Source organism: Lynx rufus, unplaced genomic scaffold (genome assembly GCF_022079265.1).
Source record: "Lynx rufus isolate CCGP_SWC_20201006 ecotype Redwood Valley unplaced genomic scaffold, mLynRuf1.p SCAF_6, whole genome shotgun sequence".
NCBI classification, from domain to species: Eukaryota; Metazoa; Chordata; class Mammalia; order Carnivora; family Felidae; genus Lynx; species Lynx rufus.
In genome coordinates, this window is record NW_025814878.1 from 40605778 (window position 1) to 40632944 (window position 27167).

Sequence of the window (27167 nt, forward strand, 5' to 3'; positions counted from 1 at the left end):
GTCTACTGTCTCAAAATTAAAATGGTTGTGCATTAACTACTGAGCATTCCAAGTTGTTTATTTGGTGGGGTTGCCCCCAATCAACATTTTAGTGCTGGTGGTGCTTTCCAGCTAGTACGATTATTTCAAAGTTTTATTTCATAACAAAATGGAAAATTGGAATGTTAAAGTGCTAATAATAATGATATGATGTAAAGGTCTCCTAAAACTTAAACTACTGAAATATAAAATTTATTTGATGTGCTAAAAGCAGGGAATCATGTACTCACTGAACTTAGTCAACTCTTCAAATATGAATGAAAAGAAAATCAAAGAACGCACATTAAATTGACCAAACACATCATTAAAGGATATACTTAGGAATTTCTGGGAAGGGAATGGCACAGTCTATTGTTTGACCTCTACATTGCACTTTCAGAAATTCATTTGCCACTAAAATTGCAGACTGCCTTACTGGAAGTAAGGTACCCTAAATATAACCGATCCAATTCCTTTCGCTACTCTGTGATTAACATAGTTTCAAATACTGAAAGAAATGAAGCCAGGCAAAGCGACAAGCAGCAGCAGCAAACAAAAGCTCTAAGCTAGGGAGGCTTAGGCTTGGCTACTGTGTGGACCATGTGTCCCAGAGTACATTAAGAAAGTTAAACTGGACATTCCCTCCAATTTCTATTTATCTGGTTTAACACTCTTCCCCTTAAATAAATGCACAGTATTGCGTTAAAATAACAGAAAAGGAAAAAAATAATCTCAAAACACGTGAAACTGCCAAAGCTTGAAATACAAAGACAGATCTAATGTATAGCAGAATATGTAAGTTCTAAAATAAAGACAACATACTGCTTTATCAGATAGGTTACAAACAACATTCTTAATGGTTTTTATAAAGTAGATGGAATTATAATCATGAGGGCATCTGTTTTTGCTCCAATAAGAATACAATAGCATCAGTAAGAACAAATAAAATAGACACATTTATATAATTGCAATTGTAAAATAGTATTTTATTATTTTTAATATAGTGCTGTAACATTTCATAATATTGCATACTGCTCAAATGTTGGTTTATTTCGTTAGACAAGAATATCCTCCCTTCATCCCACACCCCAGTCAGAATTTAAAGACACATTAATATGTCTGTCTCCTAATATGTCACATTTCATAAAACAGTAATGCTATGAACTAAAAGAGTAAAGGTTAACAATTACTTTGATTTCAGTTTCACAAGCAGCCAGGAGATTGCCAAATTCAGAACAGCAACAAAAACTCACTAGACTTTGTAGTAGTTACCTTTTCCATAATGCTCCTTCTTAAGAAAAAATATGAAGGCAAAGGTAATGTTTCTTTTAGTCTTTTATTCAACAAATCAACCTTTATCTTGCAAGTAAGTTTTACAGTTACCAAATGATATTATTTCTGTGCCAGCAGATTTTTTTGTTTTTGTTTTTTCAGCTTTTTGTTCTGGTGCTACCAGTAAGTGAACAAAATGACATTAAAAATTAAGTTCTAGGAACACCTTTCAAAATAAAACTTGTTTAAAAACACCAGGCTAGTGAGTCAAATACTTACAAATATAAAACAAGTAAGCATAATTGCATAGATTAACTAGTAAAAATTCAAATTCAGACAAAATGAAACAATGAATTTAATTAAATCAATGTAAAAGGCTCTTTCAAGTATTTTCTTGGTTTTTTTGCATTAATGTTGTATGCATTCCCCTTTATAACATGTTTTAATTTTTTTTTTTTGGCACAGTTTCTCTTGGATTTAAATATAAGAAGTCTTATTAGGAAAGAAAGTCAATTTTTTTTTCCATAAAGGTCAGTGAAGAATAATGAAAATATATTTTGAAGCATTTTAAAAATTATATTTGAAAGGAGGTGACATATATTAAAAAATTCTAATAACAAAGTATTTGCTAGTCTTGGTTCAATAAAGTCATCACCATGTCAATAGCTGGTCCCAACTATTAGATACTACTCCTTGCATTCAAATCTAATCAAATTAATTATCCAAGTAACAGATCTAAATATAATTTTATATTTAGATGCTTATAATATGGTCATATTCTGTATTTAGAGATATAAGGTTTCACTGGCAAAATTTAAAAATTGCCCCCTCAAAAATCATTTTATGTGTGAGGGTGTGTACACACACATATATTATTTTTCCTTTCATAAGAACTACTTTGTTTGAAAGACTTGACTCTGATATTTATTAATATGACTACAGGGTCCTCAAAATAAAAGCAGGCACAGCTGGTTAGTTTATGAATTATACTGCATTATTAAGTTCGGTTGATTACAAAGAGTGGAATACCCTGTCACCTGATACTTAGAACCATCTTACCACAAAGAAGAGTTTACCTCATAAATTCACCATCAATTTGGTAATCTTTGATATAACTACCCTGTTCTTTTGAATACACATAACACAACAACAACAACAAAAACCTTTTTTTACTCAACTTTATAACTTCCACCACAATAAAAAGGGCACAGATACAATCCTCTACTTAACAAGATATAAAAGAGGTTTGGCAGATACAGTCAGCATTATGGACACCATTTAAACCTGTATTTTATATCTGTAGGTTTTAAGTGTCTTGCCAAAAGCACGGTTTCATGATACATAATTTACAAAGTGTCATACTAAGTTTTAAAAGTACTCCTATATACATTTTCTTCTTGTAACATGCCTCTGATTTCCAGCAGAAACATTATAAACGCTATCATAAATGAAATCTTTCTTTACAGAATAGACTATGGATCATATCAAAAATGCTTTAGTTCCCATCTTAAGACAGTTGTATACTAATTTTTAAATAAGTATTTTAGGTATATAATTGGAAATGTAAATAGTCTGCATATAACCATAAATGAAAAGACTGCAGTTCAACAGTACCGTATCTGCTTAGAAAGCTCTAACAAGTACAGCACTGTGAGAACAACACACAGACACCCTATACATATGTATCTATAAATAAATAGAATTTTCCCATTGAAACTTTTTTTTTAAAAGCTTCACAGTTTGAAGAGGTTTTTGCTGTTAAATAGGTAAAACAGATACATTATACTGACCGATCTGCTACAAATGTAATCTAATACACTGATTTACAACAAGCAGCGGTATGACCCTCTCTGTATTATGAAAAAAAAAATCCCTAACACAGATTTCAACTATATTAAAGAATCCTTAGCAATTTTCACTAGTGTCATCCTTTAGTGTCCAAACATTAAGTGCATGTAATAAAATTTAACACATAACAAGGTGATTTCTTCAGGATAATTTGCCATTCAAGTACCCAAGTTTATTATTACACAGAAAGTGAAACTTTTCAATTACTGCTCTGAAAAATCAGAGAAAGAATTACAGTATTATTTTTGCTATGCAGCACTACTTTAGATTCATGATGGCATCTCTATCATGATGCTTTTTAAAATGAAGAGTGAAAAAATAATAAAACACTATTTCAAAAATGGTAGCATATTTGGTCAAAATACAAAATATAATAATATTAATAGCATTTGTATGTTAAAAACAAATATTTAAATGTTGTGTAATCATTTTAATGTGTTCAACATGAAGAACAGCTTTTCTCTTCACAATTGCCACATTTTAATTGATTATCAGTACAATACTTCTATGTTTTATAAATAAATTTTACAGGTTTTTTGTTGTAACTTTTTTTTTTTTTTTGCAAAGTATAACCTACAGCACAGTGATTTATAATTTAAGGTAACAGATATTTTCACATTCTAATTTAGCTTTTACACTATTTCATGCTTCTGAAGCTTTTTTGTTTTTGCTTCAAGATAGAGGTAGATTTAATAGATTGGGCATGTCAGACTTACTGCCAGAATGCAATTCTGCTAATGCAAAACTGCTAATGCGCAGCTTCCAAGATGCTAGAAAAAATTCAGAACCATTATGTAATACTTTACCAAAGTTCTCCTTTTCAAGCTTAAGTTATTAAATAATTTTATATGTATTTAATTGTTCACAAGTAGATACAAAAAATAGGTAAAACAACAGAAACACAAATACAGGTACACCAAAATAAAAACAAAACTATAACAAAAGATTGCATCCGAATGGAAACTTTTGTTTTGCTTTTTAAAAGTGCATCAACTTTTTCTTTTCTGTTTTAAGTAAAAACACACCAAACATTCCTACTGACACTGTAACAAAGAAGAGATATCTGAAACTACCCTTTTTAGCCATTAATTTTTCCCCCACCAAGTTAAAGTTGAAACCCTTCCATTGGTGCTTCCTGCTGCTGAAACACGAACTGTTGTTGATTTTCATCCACCTGAGGTACAATGCTGGGATCATCTTCTTCTACACCAAAGTAATGTTCAATCAGATCAAAAGCCTTTTGGTAAATTTCCTGATTTTCATGGCTTTGCAGAAATTCAATTTTATCCAGACCTATTATATACATATATATAGAAAATTGTTACACAGGTTTCAACATAAATTTGAACTGAAATAATGAATCCACAGCATCTGTCAGTTCACTAGCAATCGGCTGTTATTTTTATCTAATTTTTGCATATACTGATAGCTAACACCATTTATGCCTTAAACTTTAAGAATGAGAGCATAAGGCAGTGCGGTATGAGGAAGCAGCACAGGCCCGGGGGTAAAAACATCACAGTCTTCACTCTGCTAGCTGTGTGATTTTGCCCAAATAGTTTGGTTCCTTTGTAATTTAGTGTCTCAATTTTAAAATGACAGTTTTAGATTATGGAAGTCCACAGGTCCTTTCCAAAGTAATTATGCTAAATAAAAGGCACAAAAATGGAAAGCATCAAAACAAAAACACACCAAAAGGTGAGCAAACTAACACACACACATTATCACAGAGAATGAACCAGAAGATACCAATATGGAATGAATACTATTTGCAAATCCAGTGCATCTATTATATAATTTACCAAAAGTACAACCTATAAGTGAAACTGAAAATGTCTATTTTTACAAGATAAGCAGAATCTATAGCACTTCATTTCATTGCTTCCAAGAAAAACAATCTACACACAAGTCTCAGTGATACTGAAAATCTTTTTCATTTGATTACAGATGAACCTCTTCAATTGTATTATTACAGGATAGTATTGGAAGTACTAGCCAGAGCAATTATGCAATGAAAAGAAATTAAAGGCATCTAATTCAAAAAGGAAGAAGTAAAACTATCATCATTTGCAGATGACATGGTTTTATAATAGAAAATCCTAAGGACTCCACCAAAAAAATAGTTAAAACTAATCAATGAATTCAGTAAAGTAGGAGGATACAAAAACAGTGTAAAAATCTACTACATGTCTATAAACTAATAACAAACTATTAGAAAGTGAAATTTAAAAAATAATCCCATTTACAAGTGCATCAAAATGAATAAAATTCCTAGGAATACATTTAACCAAGGAGGTAAAAGATCTGTGCACTGAAAACTATAATGAAAGAAACCGAAGACGACACAAATCAATGGAAAGATATTCTGTGCTCATGGGTTGGAAGAATTAGTACTGTTAAAATGTCCACACTATCCAAAGCAATCTACAGATTCAATATCATCCATATCAAAATTCCAATGGTACTTTTCACAGAAACAGAACAAACAATCCTAAAATTTGTACTGAACCACATAAAACCCCAAATAGCCAGATGCAATCTTAAAACCAGCAAAGCTGGAGGCATTATACTCCTGGATTTCAAACTATATGACAAAGCTATAATAATCAAAACTTAGTTGCATAAAAACAGATCAATGGAACATAATAGAGAGCCCAGTAAGAAACCCACATATAACATCAACCAGATTACAACAAAGGAGCAAAGAATGTAACATACAATGGGAAATAATAATCTCTTCAAAAAAATGGTGCTGGGGGGTCGCCTGGGTGGCTCAGTAGGTTAAGTGACCAACTTCGGCTAGGTCATGATCTCACAGTTTGTGGGTTCAAGCCCCATATCAGGCTTTGTGCTGACAGCTTGGAGCCTGTTTCAAGTTCTGCGTCTCCTTCCTCTGCCCTCCCCTGTACTCTCTCTCTCTCTCTCTCAAAAATAAATAAACATAAATAAAATGGTGCTGGGAAAACTGGACAGCTACATAAAAAAGAATGAAACTGGGCCACTATCTTATACCACACACTAAAACAAACCCTGAATGGATTACTTGAATGTAAGATCTGAAATTCTAAAACTCCCAAAAGAAAACACAGCTGATAAACTCTTTGATATCGGTCTTGGCAATTTTTGGATTTAACACCAAAAGCAATGGCAACAAAAGTCAAAATAAACACGTGAGGTTACATCAAACTAAAACACAAGGTTACTCTTCCTTGTGTACAGCAAAGGAAGCCATCAACAAAATGAAAAGACAACCTACAGAATAGGAGAAAATATTTGCAAATCATATACTTTAAGGAGTTAATACCCAAAATATATAAATAACTCATAAAACTCAGCACCAAAAACAAACCATCTGGTTAAAAAATAGGCAGAGGATCTGAATAGATATTTTTCCAAAGAACACAGATATCCAACAGGTTGAAAAGGTGCTCAACCTCACTAATCATCAAGGAAACATAAACAAAAACTGCAATGAAATATCACCTCACATCTGTTAGAATCAGTTCTCAAAGACTAGAAATAACAAGCACTGATGTGAAGAAAACAGGACCCTGGTGCATTGCTGGTAGGAATGTAAGCTGATGCAGCCACTATGGTAAACTGTGTAGAGGGTTTTCAAAAAATTAAACTACTCAAAAAAAAAAAAAAACAAAACACCATATAATTTAGCAATTCCTTTTCTGGGTATTTATCCAAAGAAAACAAAAACACTAACTAGAAAAGATACCCACACCCCCATGTTCACTGCAGCACTATTTACAGTGGCCTAGATATATAAACAACCTAAGTATTTACTGATGGAAGAGGAATTAAAAAATTGTGGTATACATGTATATAATAAAATATTATTCAGCCATAAAAAGAATGAAATCTTGCCATGTGCGACACGGATGGACCTTAAGGGCATTATGCTAAATAAAATAAGTCACACAAAGAAAGACGAATACCATGTGATCTCACTTATATGTCAAATCCAAATATACAAAAACAAATGCCAAGCTCCTAGAGGCAGAGAACAAACTGGTGGTTGCCCGTGAAGAAGTTGGCAAAATAGGTATGAAGGAGGTCAAAAGGTACAAACTTCCAGTTATAAATAAGTCATGGGGAGATAGTGTACAGTATGGGGACTATACAGTTAAGAATATTTTATTACATATTTATTAAGTTGCTAAGAGAGTAAATCTTAAAAGTGCTCATCACAAGAAAAAATCTTTATACCTATGTACAATAATGGTTGGTAACTAGACTTACTATGGTAATCATTTTGTAGCATATACAAATATTGAATCATTATCTTGTATACCTAAAACCAACATAATGTTAAACAGCAATTAAAAACAAAAAGAATTGACTATAATGATAAATTTTGAACTGACTGCTTACCATATGCTTCTTCAATGAGAGCACAGTATGGATTAATGCCTATTCCATTTTGCTTAGATTCTTGTTCTCCAAGACGTAGAATATTTTCAAGTCCATTTAAAGCCACTTGGACTATTTTAGAATCCATAACAGTCAATAGGTCACAAAGGGGTTTAATGCAACCTAAGGCTACCAAATACCTTCAGAGTAATTAAAAAAAGAAAAAAAAAGTAGAGGAAAAAAATTTTAAAAAGACTTAAATATTTACAACAATGATAGGAAAATATTCTTTAGTGAAATGTTACATAAACAATTAAGAAAAGTACTCATATATAAACTCAAACATGAAAACATTTAAATATTCATCTACATAGGAACCTGAAACTTCTTTTTACTCTCCTATTCTCATTTAACATAATTAGTCATAAATGATATTACAAATATTACAAAAAGATACACATAAGCAAGTTGGTACTTGGGTCTGTTTTTGCATGGCAATATGAATACTAAGAATAGTGGCTTCAAGGTGCTTTTTTTTCTTTTTTTAAAGGTGAGCCTATGTACACATATCAGGGTCGCATGGGAGTATGCAGAAATGGAGAGGGAAAAGGAACATTTAAATCAAATTTCCCACAAAAACAATTGTAGCTGATGTTCTAAGGTATCTCCTGTGTTTCAGAAGCACAGAAGGCTTCTAGGAGCAAAACAGGCTCTGTTGTGAATAATTTTAACATATAATATTCACAAAAGTTATTCTACTCATTTTTTAATACTTTGTCCTTTTCTAGTTTTTATTAGCTCTTTTCCATTCTCTATAAAATAAAGTAACTGATTTATTCACTTGGCAAAACGTCCACTAAGCATAAAGGAAAAAAGCATGTGCAGAAGCCAGAATGCATGGCTTCAAGGGCCAAATCCACTCCTTATTAGTTATGTGACTTTGAGTGACTGCTCTGTGCCTCAGTTTCCCCATCTTTAAATGGGGATAATAACAGTACCAAGCTCAGAGTGTTGCTGTAAAAATACAGTTAAGAATTCAATAAAGTTAGTTTCCACTCTCTTTTTTTATTTTTATTTTTTTTTTAACGTTTTATTTATTTTTGAGACAGAGACAGAGCATGAACGGGGGAGGGTCAGAGAGAGGGAGACACAGAATCTGAAACAGGCTCCAGGCTCCGAGCTGTCAGCACAGAGCCCGACGCGGGGCTTGAACTCACGGACCGCGAGATCGTGACCTGAGCCAAAGTCGGACGCTTAACCGACTGAGCCACCCAGGCACCCCCCACTCTCTTTTTTTAAAAAAAGTATATACCTTCACTAGAGCACTCACTTGTCATATACTATACTAAAATTGATCAATATATTTGTTGAATGAATATCTCATAGAGGTATGAAGTTAAAGGACATAAAATACATGAAAGTATCTGATATACTCCTGACACTCAATAACTGAAATGATGTAGCACAACAACTGGCAATATCAGATATTCAATAAATATTAGTGGTATGCATGCTGAAATCAATCTAAGATCTCTTCCCATATATGTAGAATTAATGAAATGGTGAAAATGGTTAGAAAAATAATCACCTTGGTTTGGACACTTGATTCACACTAATAAATCTAAGTAATTACATATGGACGACATAATAATGAATATAAACTGAAAAAACACAACTATTTATAGGTGAACAAAGAAACTTTGGTACCCAAAGCACATAAAAATAGTATTAGTATATAAAAAATGCAAGCTAGAACAAAGGAAAGATCTTGTTTTATTACTGCTTATATTCATAACATAATGAAATGGAAATGTAATGAAACCAGTAGAATGGAAAATAAAAAGAAGAGATGTTATCAACATGTAGAAATATAAATCTAAGACAGCAAGATATAGTACAAGTGTAGACAATAATAGACAAAACCTTCTCAGTGATTTGTAAAGTAGCTAGTAGCCTGACTTCTTCTTTTATAAATTAAGAAATAAATAAAATACTAATTAGAAAATACTTCCTAAATAGGCACTTCAAGAAACCTAAAAAGTCCTGAGTTTCCAGACAAATCCATAGAACAAGAAGATTCTGTAGGAAGTTAGGCTTTTAGACAAGTGCAAAGTAGAACCTTGCTATGGGGGAAAAGAGGGTAAATGCACAAGATAAAAAGAAACTCAAGAATTCTGATCGTAAAAGCTGTGATGATTACACATAATAATGATAACAGCAGCTAATCTTAGTAGAGAATTTAATGTTTAAGCACCATGTTAAGCATTTAAATGTATGAATTACATTTAATTATCAAGATACTACCATAAGTACTATGTGTTAATCAAATTCATTTAAAAAATGAAGAAACTGGGGTGCTTAGGTGGCTCAGTCAGTTAAGTGTCTGACTCTTGGTTTTGGCTTAGGTCATGATCTCACAGTTCGTGGGATTCAGCCCCATCCATGTTGGGCTCCAAGCTGACAGTGCAGAGCCTACTTGGGATCCTCTCTCTCTCTCTCTCTCTCTCTCTCTCTCTGCCTGTCCCCTGCTTGCTGTCTCTCTCAAAATGAATAATCAAATTAAAAAAAAATTAAGAAACTGGATTAAACAGGTAAAATGACTTTGTCAAGGTCATGCAACTTTTACTGAGGGAACAGGATTTGAAAGCATCCTGACTTCAAAGCCCACAGTACCTATTTATGTTGTTAGTAAAATAAACAAGTAAATAAACAACAAAAGGCTTAGATTCAAAAAGTTATCATAAAAAAGAAAGAAAGAATACTAGTAATGAAAAATAAAAGATACCATCCATAGATAAGGCTAATAACCAGTTAGGAGAACATTACTATACAAACAAATGTCTATTTCAATGTATTTTAGATAAGGGATGCTCAAATTCATTAGCCATTTCTATATAATAAAGTTACATGTATGTGACTTTAATGGTCTAAAAAAATTTGCAAATTAATATAGACTGTTCTTTTTCAGATTTTTAATCTCTGATTTTTTTAATACAGTCTGTCAAAGAGAATGGTGTTATTATCCTTTAATGAAAAAAAAAAAACCTGTGAATGAATATACCTAATGTAACAAATGCTTTCATTTCACATTAAAATGCTTACTAACTGATTTAGAAATAATGTTTTAGTTTCATCAACAAATAAAATGTATTTAGTACTTCATTTAGTTCTATTGACATTTTAAAAAATATCAAAAAAATTTTTATCATACCTTACTTGTTCTGGAGTGCCTCCTGATGTTGCATTAGTTATAGCCCAAGCTGCTTCTTTTCTGGTGCGAAACTCTGCTTTCTGAAGAATCTCAATCAAAACAGGAAAAATATTTGCATCTATAACAGCCTGAGGAGGAAAAATGATACAGCATAATCAATGCAAATACTGTTTTAAACATATTAGTAAGTGGAGAGACTCATTGGTTTTAAAATGTCAGGCTTTTTGGAAATACCTCTGATAATCTTTCTAATCTTTCAACAAACTTTCATGATTGGAGAATATATTAACAGAATATTAATTTTAAATATGATGAAGTACAAGGTGGATAATTTATCAAAATGGATAATTTTTGACTCAAGAAGCTTGGTAAGATCCTAATAAATCACTACTTAAAAGCTTAGAAAGGAAGATCACTACCTATTTAAAACTAATATAAATCCATCCTTTTTAAAGAGTAGCCATATGTGTCCAGCACTGTGGGCAATTTTATACATGCACGCACACACACACACACACGCACACAATTCCTCACTAGACTCCTACAAATTAATGTTATTATTTTAGAGGAGAAAAGGCTATGTTCTTTAAAATACTTTTCAAGATCTTTTTAAGTAACTCACTAAAAAAAAAAATCACTGGTAAAATGCTGACTTTTGTCCACACTGACTTATGAAATCTTGCTGTTTTCTTAGATCTGAAAGGTATTTACCTGAATCTGAGCTCTATTTCCAGCAGTGATATTAGAAACAGTCCAGCAGGCTTCTTTTCTGATTGATTCCTTTGGGCTACTCAACAAGTGTAAGAGACACGGTAATGCAGAGCAATTCAAAATTACCTAAAACAAAAATCAGAAATGGAAACAAAGTTTTATGACAAAAACAATAACAAAAAAAAACAAATGAAAAAATCCACACAAAAATATACTAATGATTTAATTTAGAAATATAAAAACCACTCTGAAAAACTGAATTGGGAAAAAAGGGATTCCTTTCAAAGTAAAACTTAGGTTTTTGCTATCTTCTACTCTCCCTCTTTGCCAAATCTGGTCTAATGCAGGTGCAGAAAGTGCCCTTGTCAAACCACCAAAATGCAAATTAGCAGTACATTCAGAGATGTGCCCTTCAAGTTTAGGAATACACTCAAGAGTTCAACTGATACAACAATTTGAAGAGAGATTTAGTGACTGGCCAGTATCCGACCCCTAGTTTTACCAAATGAAATGATGGAAAAAAAAAAAATCAAACAGGTCGAAAGTACCTGATTCTATAAATGTAAAAAACCTCAATGTATACAATAAGGTAATTTTTTTCATTAAAATGCTTATTCCACTTTTCTTTTATAAAATAGTATGTTCTGCTTTGTCTCTTTACATTAATTCCATGGCATAATTATGTTCCTATTTTCAAAATACCCACAATGATTTGCATTAAATTTACTTGGTGAAAAATGCATGAAGCAGTATATGAAAATTCTGCTGAAGAGTGTATGTTTAAAAGGGCATTCTCATTTAAAGAGCTATTTCAAATTAGACACTATCAATTACTAAGAATTGCCTATTTAATAACTAATGTGTAAGTACCTAAATAGGACTTGAATAAACTAAAACTGAAAGACAATATGTAAATTAGAATAAAATTTATTTAATGGTGGCAAAGGAGAACTGAATGTGTTACAGAGTTTAAGTTCCAATCTTCAAAAAAGACTGCCCCAGATGTAATCTTGACATCACACCTTTTTTTTGGTATGTCACCATTCTCCAAAAGACAGACAGACACAGACACATGTAGTTACTAATCCAGGAAATGTTTCCTTCCATTCATAAACTAGATCTTCAATCTACTAAAAAAGGCCCTCCCATTTCTAACCAATCCCCTTCTAACCTGTTTATAATCAATCACTCTTTCCCTCATAGTTCCTCTTCCAGTCAACCTTATTGTCTCTTAAACACAACTCACACATCTACTTCTATACCTATGGTCATATAAATCTCTTCTGGTTTACTTAAATTCTTCTCCATCTTTAAAATACAGTTTAATTACAACTCCGTTATGGAACCTACAAAGATTTCTCAGCACAGTGATCTCTTCTTAAAATTTTTATCGCATTTACTGACCAATCAGCTCTCGTCAAACATATACTAAACTTGGGCAATTTACTTTGTTTTAATATGTATTTTCTCCTCAATTTTATCATAAATCCCTCACGAGCCTACCTTCTATCTTATACTTCTTTACATCAATATATATCTAGGATAGTGCTTTCACACAGAGGTATTTGAGGTTAATCACTTATTACCAAGAATATGCTTATTACCATTACATTGTACATGTCTATATAGTTGTGGCAATGCTAAAGTCTTGATTAATATGTAACCAAGTAGTATGAAACTAGGTAAATTTCTTAAAATCCATTATGTTAACAATTTATATTAAAGTCTGAACTCACCTGTGTTTGAATATCATCACCAGTCACAATATTACCAACTGCTCTTAATGCAGGTGATACAACTTTATAATCATTGTGCCTAAAAATAATAAAAATACCAACTTCATTATATATGAGAGTTAAAATTTACCCAAAAAAGGCAAAAATAGTACAAAAATACCTGTATACTCTTTACCCAGAAATCCCATTCAAGTTTCACTAGTTACCCCAGTGACACCTTTGTAATAAAGAATCTAATCCAGGATTATGTATTACACCCAGCTGTCATGTCTCTAGTCTCTTTCAATACAAAAAAGTTCCTATTTTTTTCTTTATGATCTTGACATTTTTGATGATCATAAGCCAGTTATCTGTTTTTCCTCCAATGTATCCTCATGATTAAGACACAAATCACCTACTTTTAGCTGGGACATCACAAATGCTATAGTCTTTTCATTACATAGTATAGCATCTGACACCTGTTTTTTCTACAATAGTGGTGCAGAACTCCAGTCAATTAGGATGATGTTTGTCACATTTCTCCTCTTTAACATTACTGTTTTTCCTTTTATAATTAATATTTTGGAGAGGATATACTTTTATACTATGTAAAATCCCATTCCTTATCCCACCTTTTACCACTACTTTCACCATTTCTTGATGTGTATTGTTTGAATTATTATTCATATTGTTGCCAATGATGATTTTCTAATACCATTATTTCAACTGTATGTCCTTTCTACTTTATCTATTGATCTACCTACTTATTTTAGTATGGACTCATGGACTCCTATTTTATTCAATATGTTAGTTTGGTTCTTGTTAATGAAGAGTAGTAAAAACCAAGATTTCGTGTGTTCAGCTTTTTAATATAGATGTATCTCTACTCCCAGGCTCTTTAAGAGGATAAACACACACACACACACACACACACACACACACACACACACACACACACATTTATTTCTACATCTCTTTATGTTAAAAGCCATGAGTTCACATTCAAATCTCCAGTTCTAATCTAATACCACAAGATTATTCTGGCTTTCCTCCCTTCCATATTTGTATTTCCATTCTCTTAGAATAAGAAACTGGCTTCTTTTATCATAATCTCCCCACACATGACCAATCTTCTGATCTGGCTAGGCTGTTATCCATCATTTGTTGGCTCCAAACCTTGCTCCAGCCTGCCTGCTCTTCTGGTCTAATGGGTGCCACCCTCAAGCTTGAGCCCTGATACCCCCATTAGATGTTGTCCTCAGACTGGAGCCACAACCCCTTATCAGACCTCTCTTCTTTGTACTGTCTGCCTTGTTTGTTTTTTTGACAAAAGGAAGGAATATAGTAAATCTTTTTTTAAAAAAAGGATACAGAAACCATCTTGAAAATTATATATATATGTATATATAACATATATATACATATATATGTTATATATACATATATATATATATATATTTTTTTTTTATTTTTTTTTTTAGAGCAAGAGAGGAAGCAGGGGAGGGGCAGAGGAAGAGAGAGAAAGAATCCTAAGCAGGCTCCAAACTCCGCACAGTGCCCAATAAAGGGCTTGATCCCACGACCCTGGGATAATGATCAGAGCTGAAATCAAGAGTCAGATGCTCAACCAATTGAGCCACCCAGCCACTCCAAGAAACTATCTTTTTAAAACAAATTGTCTTACAAGTTTTTAACTTCTTTTATAGAAAATATATTCTTTTTAAAGAAGGTAGCAATAACAGCCCAGCAAGAGAAATACTAACACAAGTGAAATACTAAATGTTTTCACTACATGGACTTTTACATAAGTTAGCTATTGTAATGAACAATTAACTAGATTACAGGTTCTGTAAGAACAAGTACTGTGTTCTATACTTCATTAACAATATCTTGTACAACACTAGAGGCAATAGGAATTCCATATATACCTGCTGAATTAAATCCCTCCCACTCATTAAAAGATTAAAATTAATGAAATATATTAATGAAATGATTAGTTCCAACTAGAGGATATGAGATACAAATTTAAGCATTATAGCTTTTCAGCATTATAGCTGTTCTGAAAAGTGGGGTTGATGGCTTTTTAATCCTTCCTGAAGATGGTGACGCTTGAGATATTTACAAGGCCATTACTCTAACTGCTAGACTTAATACACAATCATACAATTATTTATCATAAATTATAGTTACATCAAAAGTTCCACCAATCTTCGACAGACTCCAGAATCAATGACTGCTTGAATTTTATCATTGGGTCCATCAGAGAGATAAGAAAGGGCCCAGCACACATCTGCTAATACATCTGGGTCACTGCTAAACAATAATCGTGACAAGACATTTAAGCAAGGTGAAACCTGGAAGAAAATAAAAGAGCCAATATTTAACAATTTTCTCTAAGACCAAGTTCCCTTAGGCAAATGCAGAAACTCATTTTAAAACAAAAATTTAATAATACAAAAGTACCAGCAAAATTAACACATTCTATTATTTTAAAATTATGATCAGATATATGAACATATAATTATTTCCAATTAATCTTAAATAAGATATGTGGTAATTTAAAGCTTTTTAGGGTAATGAAATACATATTTGAGATGCTCTATGTTTAAATCATACACAAACACACCCAAAAAAGGCATATCAAAACAGAGGGAAGTAAAAATGTTAAAAGTGTCTAATATAATAATCATGGAATATGATACAACATAAATGAATCTCAACCTACTCATCATATGTACATTATTGGAAATAAACCTAATAACAGTTGAGGATTAAAGGTGTAGAAAATACAAAAAGAAATCTGAAAGGTTTTTAAATGGAAGTCACTACTAAACTCTACTTCTTAATGTAATGAAACCCTGAATCTTCAATTACACACACACACACACACACACACACACACACACCAGAGACTTAAGCCCTCTAGCATTAATATTACAACTAATTAGCTGTGCAATGAGCACATTACTTCATCTCTGAGACTCAGTTTCCAATTCTGTGAAACAAAGGCTGAATTAAATAAATTTATGATCTTTCCTTTCTTAGGTCAGACAGACCTAGATTCATTAGCTGTGTGACCATGGGCAAATTACCTAACATCTCTGAAACCCATTTTCTTCATTTATAAAACAGGAATAACGCAGTCCTGTTAAATTATAAGAATGCACATAGCATCTTAGAATAGTGCTGGCATATAGTAAGCACTGAGACTGAGATGTTGGTTGGCTCTTTTTATTGCCATAATCAGTATTGATTCTATATTCCGTAAAGTTTTTTTTTTTTAATGTTTGTTTATTCTTGAGGGAGAAAGAGAGAGAGAGCATGCATGTACACACACACATAAACACACACACAGGGGTGGGCAGAGAGAGGGAGACTGAATCCTAAGGAGGCTCCAGGCTGTCATGGCGGAGCCCCGACGCAGGGCTCAAACTCATGAACCGTGAGATCATGACCCGAGCTGAAATCAAGAGTCAGACACTTAACCAACTGAGCCACCCAGGCATCCTTGAAGTTTTTTTTGTTTTGTTTTGTTTTGTTTTTTATCAGCAACCTAAAGTATCCCTTCTATCTCAGAAAAGGGCTGTATGCTAAATTTAGATATGCTACAAAAAAAAGAGTAATGATAGCTTTTTCATGCTTAGTATTTTATTTTTATTAAAAAAAATTTTTTTTTAAATGTTTACTTATTTTTTGAGAGAGAGAGAGAGAGAGAGAGCGAGCAGGGGAAAGACAGAGAGAGAGGGAGACACAAAATCCGAAGCAGGCTCCAGGCTCCAGTTGTCAGCACAGAGCCCGAGACACGGAGCTCGAACTCATGGACCGTGAGATCATGACCTAAGCCGAAGTCAAACGCTTAACCAACTGAGCCACCCAGATGCCCCTCATGCTCTAGTATTTTAGATGAATTTTCTCTTTACCTTAATTAAAATTTTTTTTAATGTTTATTTATTTTTGAGACAGAAAGAGACAGAGCATGAATGGGGGAGGGGCAGAGAGAGAGGGAGACACAGAATCGGAAGCAGGCTCCAGGCTCTGAGCCATCAGCCCAGAGCCTGACGCGGGGCTCGAACTCACGAACCGTGAGATCGTGACCTGAGCTGAAGTCGGACACTCAACCGACTGAGCCACCCAGGCGCCCCATCTTTACCTTAATTTTAAAGCCTGCCAGGACATAAACTATAACCTTCTAAAAATACTTATCAATGTTCTCTGCTGGGCCATCTCCTGTAAGGATGACCCTAGGGCCCCGGAACAAGAAATAGTTTCTTTACAAAATAGATGTGTTTGTAAGTTAGTAAAACAAATCTGCACAACTGGATCCTTCCTGAACAATCATGCCTTCACCCTTGCCAACCACCTTCTCTTCCTTGAACAGAGAAATGTGCAAATTATTTTTAAAGTAAATATAAATTTTTGAGTTAAAAAATTCAGCATAGCTAATCCATATCTTTGTACTGACTTAAAAAACAGTAAAGTGCGACATATTTTTAAAGGAAGCAAAATAAAATTATTTCTGATTCACTGTCTTCTCAGAACAAGGAAAAGAAGAAAGAGAAATACAAATTCTATCTCTGAGGAGTGCAGTGGACATCTGTAATCCTGCCCGTAATATATTGGGGACATGATTATAAATGAGGAGGGAAAGGTGGCACCTCAATGCCTGGAGAGGTAGCTACCAATAAGAAGGAAGCTTAAAAAAAAAAGAAGAAGAAAGCTAATTTATCATCCAACTATCATCCCAAAGATCTCAAGAATCAGAGGTACCAGGTATCACAGAAAACACAGAAGAGGAACAGTGTTAAAACAGAAAGAGCTTAAAAACCTAAATGGGAAACAGGTTAGACTCTGGGTCCCTACCATATAGGTAGGTGTCTAATATTCTCAATGCTACCAAAGACTAGAGGTTTATTTTAAGGAGAAGCTGAACAACAAAAAGTGAACTACAGAAACTGAACTTTGGGGTATCAGGCATAGACAAGGTTGAAATAAAGCACAGGACCAGAAATTCCAGAGTAAAAGTTTACATACTGGCTGAAGAAATCCTCTAGCCCTCTTCCAATACCCAATTCTCACATCTCCAGTAGTATTATCTATATACCACACCTCAACCCAATCTATTTACTTTCCAGCAGGAGACTGGAAAATCATCTCTGGAGACAGTATGATCTCAGAAAGCATACTGAAATTTGGAGTTCCTCAGAGAAAACATGGTTTTGCTGTCCAATTACTCTGTAATGAAGTCCATGAAATGATGAGTCTAAACACCCACCTATCTACCCATTTTCCATTTAGCTTTTACTGCCTGCTTCCTAAGTATGTCCAGAGTACCCAAGACCACCAGTTAAATGAGGAGATCCCCCAGTAAAAATGAGACTAAGACAAACAAACCATAAACAAAACAAAAACATACAAAAAAACAGAGACACCAGAAAAAAGAAAAGCTCAAAAAAACTGTAAATCCTCACAGATACACAATTTGCTAGGTCCATAAAAGAAGCTTATAGAAGGAGTCTATATAAAAATGAGCAGAAAACAAAACAAAACAAAATCTTGAAAATATAAAATATGATTGTAAAAATAAAAATTTCAAAAAAAGTCAACGATACAGGAAAACTCTCTCATAGAAAAATCACAGAAAATGTACGCAACAAAAGTCTTAAGCCCTTTTAATGTGAATTACACTATAAGCTTGGGATATATAAGTAAACAAGAAGAGACAAAGATTCCTAACTCTAAGGAGTTTATATTTTAATGGAAGATTTTTTTAAATTAATATATGTAAAAAATTTTTAAAACACATACTATGTTAAAGGATGCTGAGGAAAAAAATTAGATTAAAATGTGGAAGTCAGTGGCTGGAGGCAGTGACAGATTACATTATTATATACAGTAATCAGAGTAGAGCTCATGGAAAAGGTGATTTATAAGCAAGCATTTAAGGAAGAAAAGGGAATTAGGTACATATTAAGCAGATACTAAGCATTAAGTTGTAGGCCAATGGTTCTCAAAGTGTGGTCCATGGACCCCCGGAGGATTCCTGAAACTTTCAGGGGGCTCTTTAATGCCAAAACCATTTTCATAATTATTCTAACACATAATGGGTCTTTTTCACTTTGTTGACATTTGTACTAAAGCTACAAAAGCAATGGTGGGTAAAACTATCAGTACTTCAGTATAAATCAAGGCAGTAGTACCAAAATGTACCACCGATCTTTGAATTTTTTACCTCCACATACTTAGAAGGGGAGAGAAACCCAGTTTCATTTAATAATTAACTTGTAGAAACAGTAAAAACTACTAATTTTATTAAATCTCAACTCCTGAATACATGTTTTTTTGAATACATTATAAGATGAAATGGGAAATATGCACATACACATATATATACATATAAAATATATTTTAAGGGGCGCCTGGATGGCTCAGTAGGTTAAGCAGCTGACTCTTGATTTAAGCTCAGGTCATGATCTCATGGTTCATGAGTTTGAGCCGCTTGGGATTCTGTCTCTCCCTCTCTGCCCCTATCCCATTTGTGCACTCTCTTTCCTTCTCTCTCTCAAAAATAAATAAATATATATTTAAAAAATTAATTCAATACTGTTACTAATAGGGAAAAAGGAAAAATCAAACATGGCATTTTAAACTAATTATATATTTACAACTATCTCATAATTATTATTTAAAAATATACACATACAGATGCACACTATTTTAAAAGCAGAGGAAGGCAACAAAACCCCAAACGCTTAAAAGGAATGTATTTTAAAGAAAGAAATTTAAAATGAAAAGCAATGCATAAACCAAAGTTCACGGAGTAAAATCTCAATTAAAATAGCATTTTTAAGAGGTAAAATAGATTACTATGATTGCTAAAACCATAAATATAATTAGCAAGCAAATTCTACATGCAAGTCTAAACATATAAATAGCTGGTGAAAGATTCACCACCATCAGTTGAATGGACCCTTATCATCTCCTTAGATAAAATATGAACATTTTCTTTCCTTCCAATTCTATAATGATCATGACAAATAATCAGCTTTTTTATATAGGTTTTTTTTTAAGGCTGTTTGAGGGGTACTTGTGTACCACATAACATTCTTTTCCTTGTATTATACACAGTCCAAATACTCATTTCTTCTTTCACTATTAAAGTGAAAATTGTAAAAAATCCTTTTATACTGAATAAGGCCATTGTTGCAACATTGTTTTATAATATGCTTCCTCGAGGAGCTGTGGTACAACTTATGCAAAACTTTTCTAAGATATATATCTATTAAACCAAATTTCTGATTAAAATAATAATTTTGTTCCTCCTTTTAGCATACTTTACTATGCTTTAAACCAGCTCTTTAGTCATATTATGCACTTGTCAACAAACATGGAATAGAATAAGCATAGATGGTAGTATAAGAATTTTATGAACTATGATTGAACCCATAACATGCTATGGGGTGTGGAGAAAGATCAACAGAATCATGGTACCAATGAGATTTTAAAGTCGTGTTGGCAGTTCACATGAAATGTGGCCAAATCATCCATTTTTAAAACTGGAATGGTTAAAGCATAAATGAGAAGGCATACTAATTTATGCATATTTTTGAATACGGAATTTATTATTTTTTGCCCCCAGAAACGTTATCACTAAATCCACACCAGATTTTGAGCTCTTGTTCCTCTTTAATTAATACTGAATTCAGAAGAAGTATAATGATAGCCCAGAAATTTACCTACATTCTATTTTTTTAACAGCATCTTATTGGTAAGACAATAGAACTAAATTGGGAATATATTAATAATCTACTCTTTTAGCAGAATATGAGGAGATGGGGAAAAAGATATTCTAAACAGATAAAAAGTACACTGGGAAAGCAGAAGCCACCATGGACTAATTACTTTTCAGATTTTACAACTAAGAGTAGACCTGGATGAATTACCCCTACCTTTTTAGGGGCTTCAATTTCCTATAAATGAAAAGAACTAGACTAGTGGATTTCTAAAGTCAACATTAACGTACATAAACATCAAGTGACAAAGTGACAATGGTTGCTGAGGGGCAATCATGAGGTAAAGTAAGAGCAGAAGGGAAACTTCTTTTCCACTGTATATCTCAATATTGTCTGGTCAATAAAGAAAATAATTACCAAAAAAAGGCATAATGTTTCCTTCAATCTCTAAAAATCTATTATAAGGAGATTTAAACATTTATATAGATAGATTCCTTAATTTGTATATTTTATTCATACCTTACTAAAGTTTGGAGGAGGGTTTTTCCCTCTACATAAATTTGAGAGGGCCCATACAGCATTTCTGGTTGTTGTTAGTCTGTTTGAATTTGTTAATAACCTGCCAAAAAAAAAAAAAAGAAAGAAAGAAAGAAAGAAAGAAAGAAAGAAAGAAAGAAAAGAAAAAAAGAAAATTGTCACTTTACATTCATTTTTTCTCTTTAGCTATTTTGTATCATAAAGTATAAAAATTCGCAATATATTTCATAAGGTAGTCAAACCCAAGTGGTAAACTAGGAAAGGGGAATTTTAAAAATAATTATATCCCCAGAAATAAAAATATATATCACCACTTTACTTTTAAAAATTGGAATCTATGATCTGAATAGATTTTTTACAAGACATAAAACATGTCAAAATAAAGGGTGTCATGAAAAACTGACTCATTTCTATATACTTTAAAAACAGTATTAGGGGCGCCTGGGTGGCGCACTCGGTTAAGCGTCCGACCTCAGCCAGGTCACGATCTCGCGGTCTGTGAGTTCGAGCCCCGCGTCAGGCTCTGGGCTGATGGCTCGGAGCCTGGAGCCTGTTTCCGATTCTGTGTCTCCCTCTCTCTCTGCCCCTCCCCTGTTCATGCTCTGTCTCTCTCTGTCCCAAAAATAATAAATAAAAAAAAAAAACGTTGAAAAAAAAAAAGAGTATTAGATTACTTTTTTTTTTAACCATGAAAAAAATACATTATACTTTTAGGAAGCAAGGTATGTACACAGGGTCAAATCAAATGCAGATCAGCTACTGAGAAGAGATGTTTTGTTCTGAATAGATTGTCTCTCACTATATTTGATCTGCAACCCGCCACAGCTATACAGAAACTAGGTTTAAAAAAAAAAAACCTCTATTCTGTAGTGACATCAGCAAAAATGGTAGAGAAGGTAACTTTTGCAGCTTGTCCCCCACTAGAAAAAAATATATAAACAACAACAAAAAAATCCGCAAACTTTGTCAAAATCAACTTTATCAGAACTCTTGAAGACAGGGGCACCTGGGTGGCTAAGTCACTTAAGCATCCAACTCTTGGGGTTTCAGCTCAGGGCATGATCTCACAATCAGTGAGATGGAGCCTAACCCCTAGTGGGCATTGCAGTGCTGAGCCTGCTTGGGATTCTCTCTCCCTCTCTGCCCCTCCCCCATTTGCAAGCACTCTCTCTCAAATAAACATTAAAAAAAAAAAAAAGAAATCCCAAATACAAAATCTAACAGCACACCTAAAGGAAATAGAAGCAAAACAGCAAAGACACTCCAAACCCAGCACAAGAAGAGAAATAATAAAGATCAGAGCAGAAATAAACAATATAGAATCTAAAAAAACTGTAGAGCAGATCAATGAAACCAAGAGTTGGTTTTTTGAAAAAATAAACAAAATTGATAAACCTCTAGCCAGGCTTCTCAAAAAGAAAAGGGAGATGACCCAAATAGATAAAATCATGAATGAAAATGGAATTATTACAACCAATCCCTCAGAAATACAAGCAATAATCAGGGAATACTATGAAAAATTATATGCCAACAAACTGGACAACCTGGAAGAAATTGACAAATTCCTAAGCATCCACAAACTTCCAAAACTCAAACGGGAAGAAATAGAAAATTTGAATAGACCCATAACCAGTGAGGAAATTGAATCAGTTATTAAAAATCTCCCAACAAGTAAGAGTCCAGGACCAGATGGCTTCCCTGGGGAATTCTACCAGACATTTAAAGCAGAGATAACACCTATCCTTCTCAAACTGTTCCAAAAAATAGAAAGGGAAGGAAAACTTCCAGACTCATTCTATGAAGCCAGCATTACTTTGATTCCCAAACCAGAGACCCAGAAAAAAAAAGAGAACTATAAGCCAATATCCCTGATGAATATGAATGCAAAAATTCTCAACAAGATACTAGCAAATTGAATTCAACAGCACATAAAATTATTCACCATGATCAAGTAGGATTCATTCCTGGTCTGCAGGGCTGGTTCAATATTCGTAAATCAATCAACGTGATACATCACATTAATAAGATAAGAACCATATGATCCTGTCAATCGAGGCAGAAAAGCTTTTGACAAAATTCAGCATCCTTTCTTAATAAAAACCCTCGAGAAAGTCAGGATAGAAGGAACACACTTAAACATCATAAAAGCCATTTATGAAAAGCCCACAGCTAGTATCATCCTCAATGGAGAAAAACTGAGAGCTTTCCTCCTGAGATCAGGAACACGACAGGGATGTCCACTCTCACTGCTGTTGTTTAACATAGTGTTGGAAGTTCTAGCATCAGCAATCAGACAACAAAAGGAAATCAAAGGCATCAAAATTGGCAAAGATGAAGTCAAGCTTTCACTTTTTGCAGGTGACATGATACTATATGTGGAAAACCCGACAGATTCCACCAAAAGTCTGCTAGAACTGATACATGAATTCAGCAAAGTCACAGGATACAAAATTAATGTACAGAAATCAGTTGCATTCTTATACACTAATAATGAAGCAACAGAAAGACAAATAAAGAAACTGATCCCATTGACAATTGCACCAAGAAGCATAAAATACCTAGGAATAAACCTAACCAAAGATGTACAAGATCTGTATGCTGAAAACTATAGAAAGCTTATGAAGGAAATTGAAGAAGATATAAAGAAATGGGAAAAACATTCCGTGCTCATGGATTGGAAGAATAAATATTGTCAAAATGTCAATACTAGCCAAAGCTATCTACACATTCAATGCAATCCCAATCAAAATTGCACCAGCATTCTTCTCGAAGCTAGAACAAGCAATCCTAAAATCTGTATGGAACCACAAAAGGCCCCAAATAGCCAAAGTAATTTTGAAGAAGACCAAAGCAGGAAGCATCACAATCCCAGACTTTAGCCTCTACTACAAAGCTGTAATCATCAAGACAGCATGGTACTGGCACAAAAACAGACACATAGACCAATGGAATAGAGTAGAGGCTCCAGAATTGGACCCACAAATGTATGGCAAACTAATGTTTAACAAAGCAGGAAAGAACATCCAATGGAAAAAAGACAGTCTCTTTAACAAATGGCGCTGGGAGAACTGGACAGCAACGTGCAGACGAATGAAACTAGACCACTTTCTTACACCATTGACAAAAATAAACTCAAAATGGATGAAGGACCTGAATGTGAGACAGGAAACCATCAAAACCCTAGAGGAGAAAGCAGGAAAAAACTTCTTTGACCTCAGCCGCAGCAATTTCTTTACTTGACACATCTCCAAAGGCAAGGGAATTAAAAGCAAAAATGAACTATTGGGACCTCATGAAGATAAAAAGCTTCTGCACTGCAAAGGAAACAATCAACAAAACTAAAAGGCAACCGACAGAATGGGAAAAGATATTTGCAAATGACATATCAGACAAAGGGCTAGTATCCAAAAATCTATAAAGAGCTCACCAAACTCCATACCCAAAAAACAAATAATCCAGTGAAGAAATGGGCAGAAAACATGAATAGACACTTCTCTAAAGAAGACATCCAGATGGCCAACAGGCACATGAAAAGATGCTCAACGTCACTCCTCATCAGGGAAATACAAATCAAAACCACACTGAGATATCACCTCACGCCAGTCAGAGTGGCTAAAATGAACAAATCAGGAGACTATAGATGCTGGCGAGGATGTGGAGAAACGGGAACACTCTTGCACTGTTGGTGGGAATGCAAACTGGTGCAGCGACTCTGGAAACAGTGTGGATGTTACTCAAAAATTAAAAATAGATCTATCTTATGACCGTTAGGAATTTACCCAAGGGATACTGCTAGGAATTTACAGGAGTGCTGATGCATAGGGGCACTTGTACCCCAATGTTTATAGCAGCACTCTCAACAATAGCCAAATTATGGAAAGAGCCTAAATGTCCATCAACTGATGAATGGGTAAAGAAATTGTGGTTTACATATATAATGGAATACTACTTGGCAATGAGAAAGAATGAAATCTGGCCTTTTGTAGCAACGTGGATAGAACTGGAGAGTGTTATGCTAAGTGAAAAAAGTCATACAGAGAAAGACAGATACCGTATGTTTTCACTCTTATGTGGATCCTGAGAAACTTAACAGAAGACCATGGGGGAGGGGAAGGGAAAAAAAAAGTTAGAGAGGGAGGGAGGCAAACCATAAGAGACTCTTAAAAACTGAGAATAAACTGAGGGTTGATGGGGGTGGGAGGGAGGGGAAAATGGGTGATGGGCATTGAGGAGGGCACCTGTTAGGATGAGCACTGGGTGTTGTATGGAAACCAATTTGACAATAAATTTCATATTTAAAAAAAAAGAACTCGAAAACAGTCAAAAGTTTACAAAGAAAACTTTTAAATAGGAAAGGGCTAAAATGTGGTAGGCTTTAAACAGCATAATTTACCCTTGCCCAACTCCCTCCCCACTCTGGCAGCAGTCTTTTTTTACATTTTTTTTTCAATATTTATTTATTTATTTTTGAGAGAGACAGAGACAGAGTTGAGCAGGGGAGGGGCAGAGAGAAAGGGAGACAGAATCCGGAGCAGCCTCCAGGCTCTGAGCAAGCTGTCCGCACAGAGCCTGAGGTGGGGCTCAAACCCACAAACCGACAGATCATGACCTGAGCTGAAGTCAGAGGCTTCAGCTGAGCCAACTGAGCCACCCAGGCACTCCCTGGCAACAGTCTTGAAGAAGAAAGCTAGAGCTCCCACTGTGAGTTCCTGGTTCTAAAAATAGAGCTAAAGAGACGTGTTTCCAAGAAATTGTGTCTGTCCGTTTTGATCTGTGTGGGTGCTGCCTGCAGGACTGATGCAGGGGGCTTGACTTTGTGTTGTCTAACTAGGAACTCCTCATTAAGACCAGCAGCTAAATTCTCATCAAAATCCATGGAGGACAGAAGGCAATGAGATTTATATTTAATCTGCTGGAAAAAAAAAAAAGCTGTCAACTAAGAATTCTATATCCTACAAGAATTCTATATCATGTAAAACTATCCTTCAAAATAATCAAAGAGAGAGTAAAAGATTCCCTGTACAACAAAAGCTGAGAAAATTCATCACTAGTAGATTTGCTTTACAAAAGTAACTAAAACTGAAAGCACAGTAAACAGTAACTCAAAACCAGAAGAAAAAAAAAGAACACTGCTAAAAATAACTATATAGGTTAATATAAAAGGTAGTAGTTTTGATTTGTAATTTTTCTTTTTTTTCTATAGGATTTAAAAAATAAAGTAATAATTATAAGTCGATGTTAACTGGCATACAATGTACAATGTTATTTTTGACAATAGCAACTTAAAGGAGGTAGGACAGTAATATACAGGAGCAAAGTTTTTTCATAAGATTGAGATTAAATTGGTATTAATTTAAACAAGGTTATTGTAAGTTTAAGATGTTAACTGTACTCCCTGGACTAATCATTAAGAAAATAACTAGAAAATATACAGAAAAGGAGATGAGAAAGGAATCAATACCATATCTTACCACAAAAAATCAAACACAAAGAAGGCAATAAGGAATTGAGAAGCAAAAAAGATATAAAACATACAGAACACAATAAATGGCAGAAGTCCTTCCTTGTCAGTATTTATGCTGATTACAAATGGATTAAAGCTTTCAATTAGAAGGCAGTGACTGGCAGAATACATTTTTAAAAAACCCAAAATAAACAAGCAACAATCTATAAGCCATCTATAATAAACTTTACAAGATACTCACTTTAGATTTAAAGGCACAAAGAGGCTGAAAGTGAAAGGATGGAATCAGATAAATACTA

At 33.8% G+C, this 27167-nt stretch overlaps 1 protein-coding gene across 1 annotated transcript in view; it reads right to left on the reverse strand.

Moving 5' to 3' along the window:
- Window positions 1–883: 883 nt before the first annotated feature.
- The window catches only part of KPNA5 (karyopherin subunit alpha 5), a 43366-nt gene continuing 17082 nt past the window's right edge, over window positions 884–27167 (reverse strand). The window contains exons 8-14 of the mRNA XM_047102901.1: window positions 21387–21486; window positions 15328–15491; window positions 13159–13237; window positions 11423–11548; window positions 10712–10839; window positions 7522–7700; window positions 884–4431 (exon numbers count right to left, since the gene is read on the reverse strand). Of these exons, the coding sequence (XP_046958857.1) occupies window positions 4244–4431; window positions 7522–7700; window positions 10712–10839; window positions 11423–11548; window positions 13159–13237; window positions 15328–15491; window positions 21387–21486 (964 nt within the window). The 3' untranslated portion in view covers window positions 884–4243. The remainder of the gene's footprint in view (window positions 4432–7521; window positions 7701–10711; window positions 10840–11422; window positions 11549–13158; window positions 13238–15327; window positions 15492–21386; window positions 21487–27167) is intronic.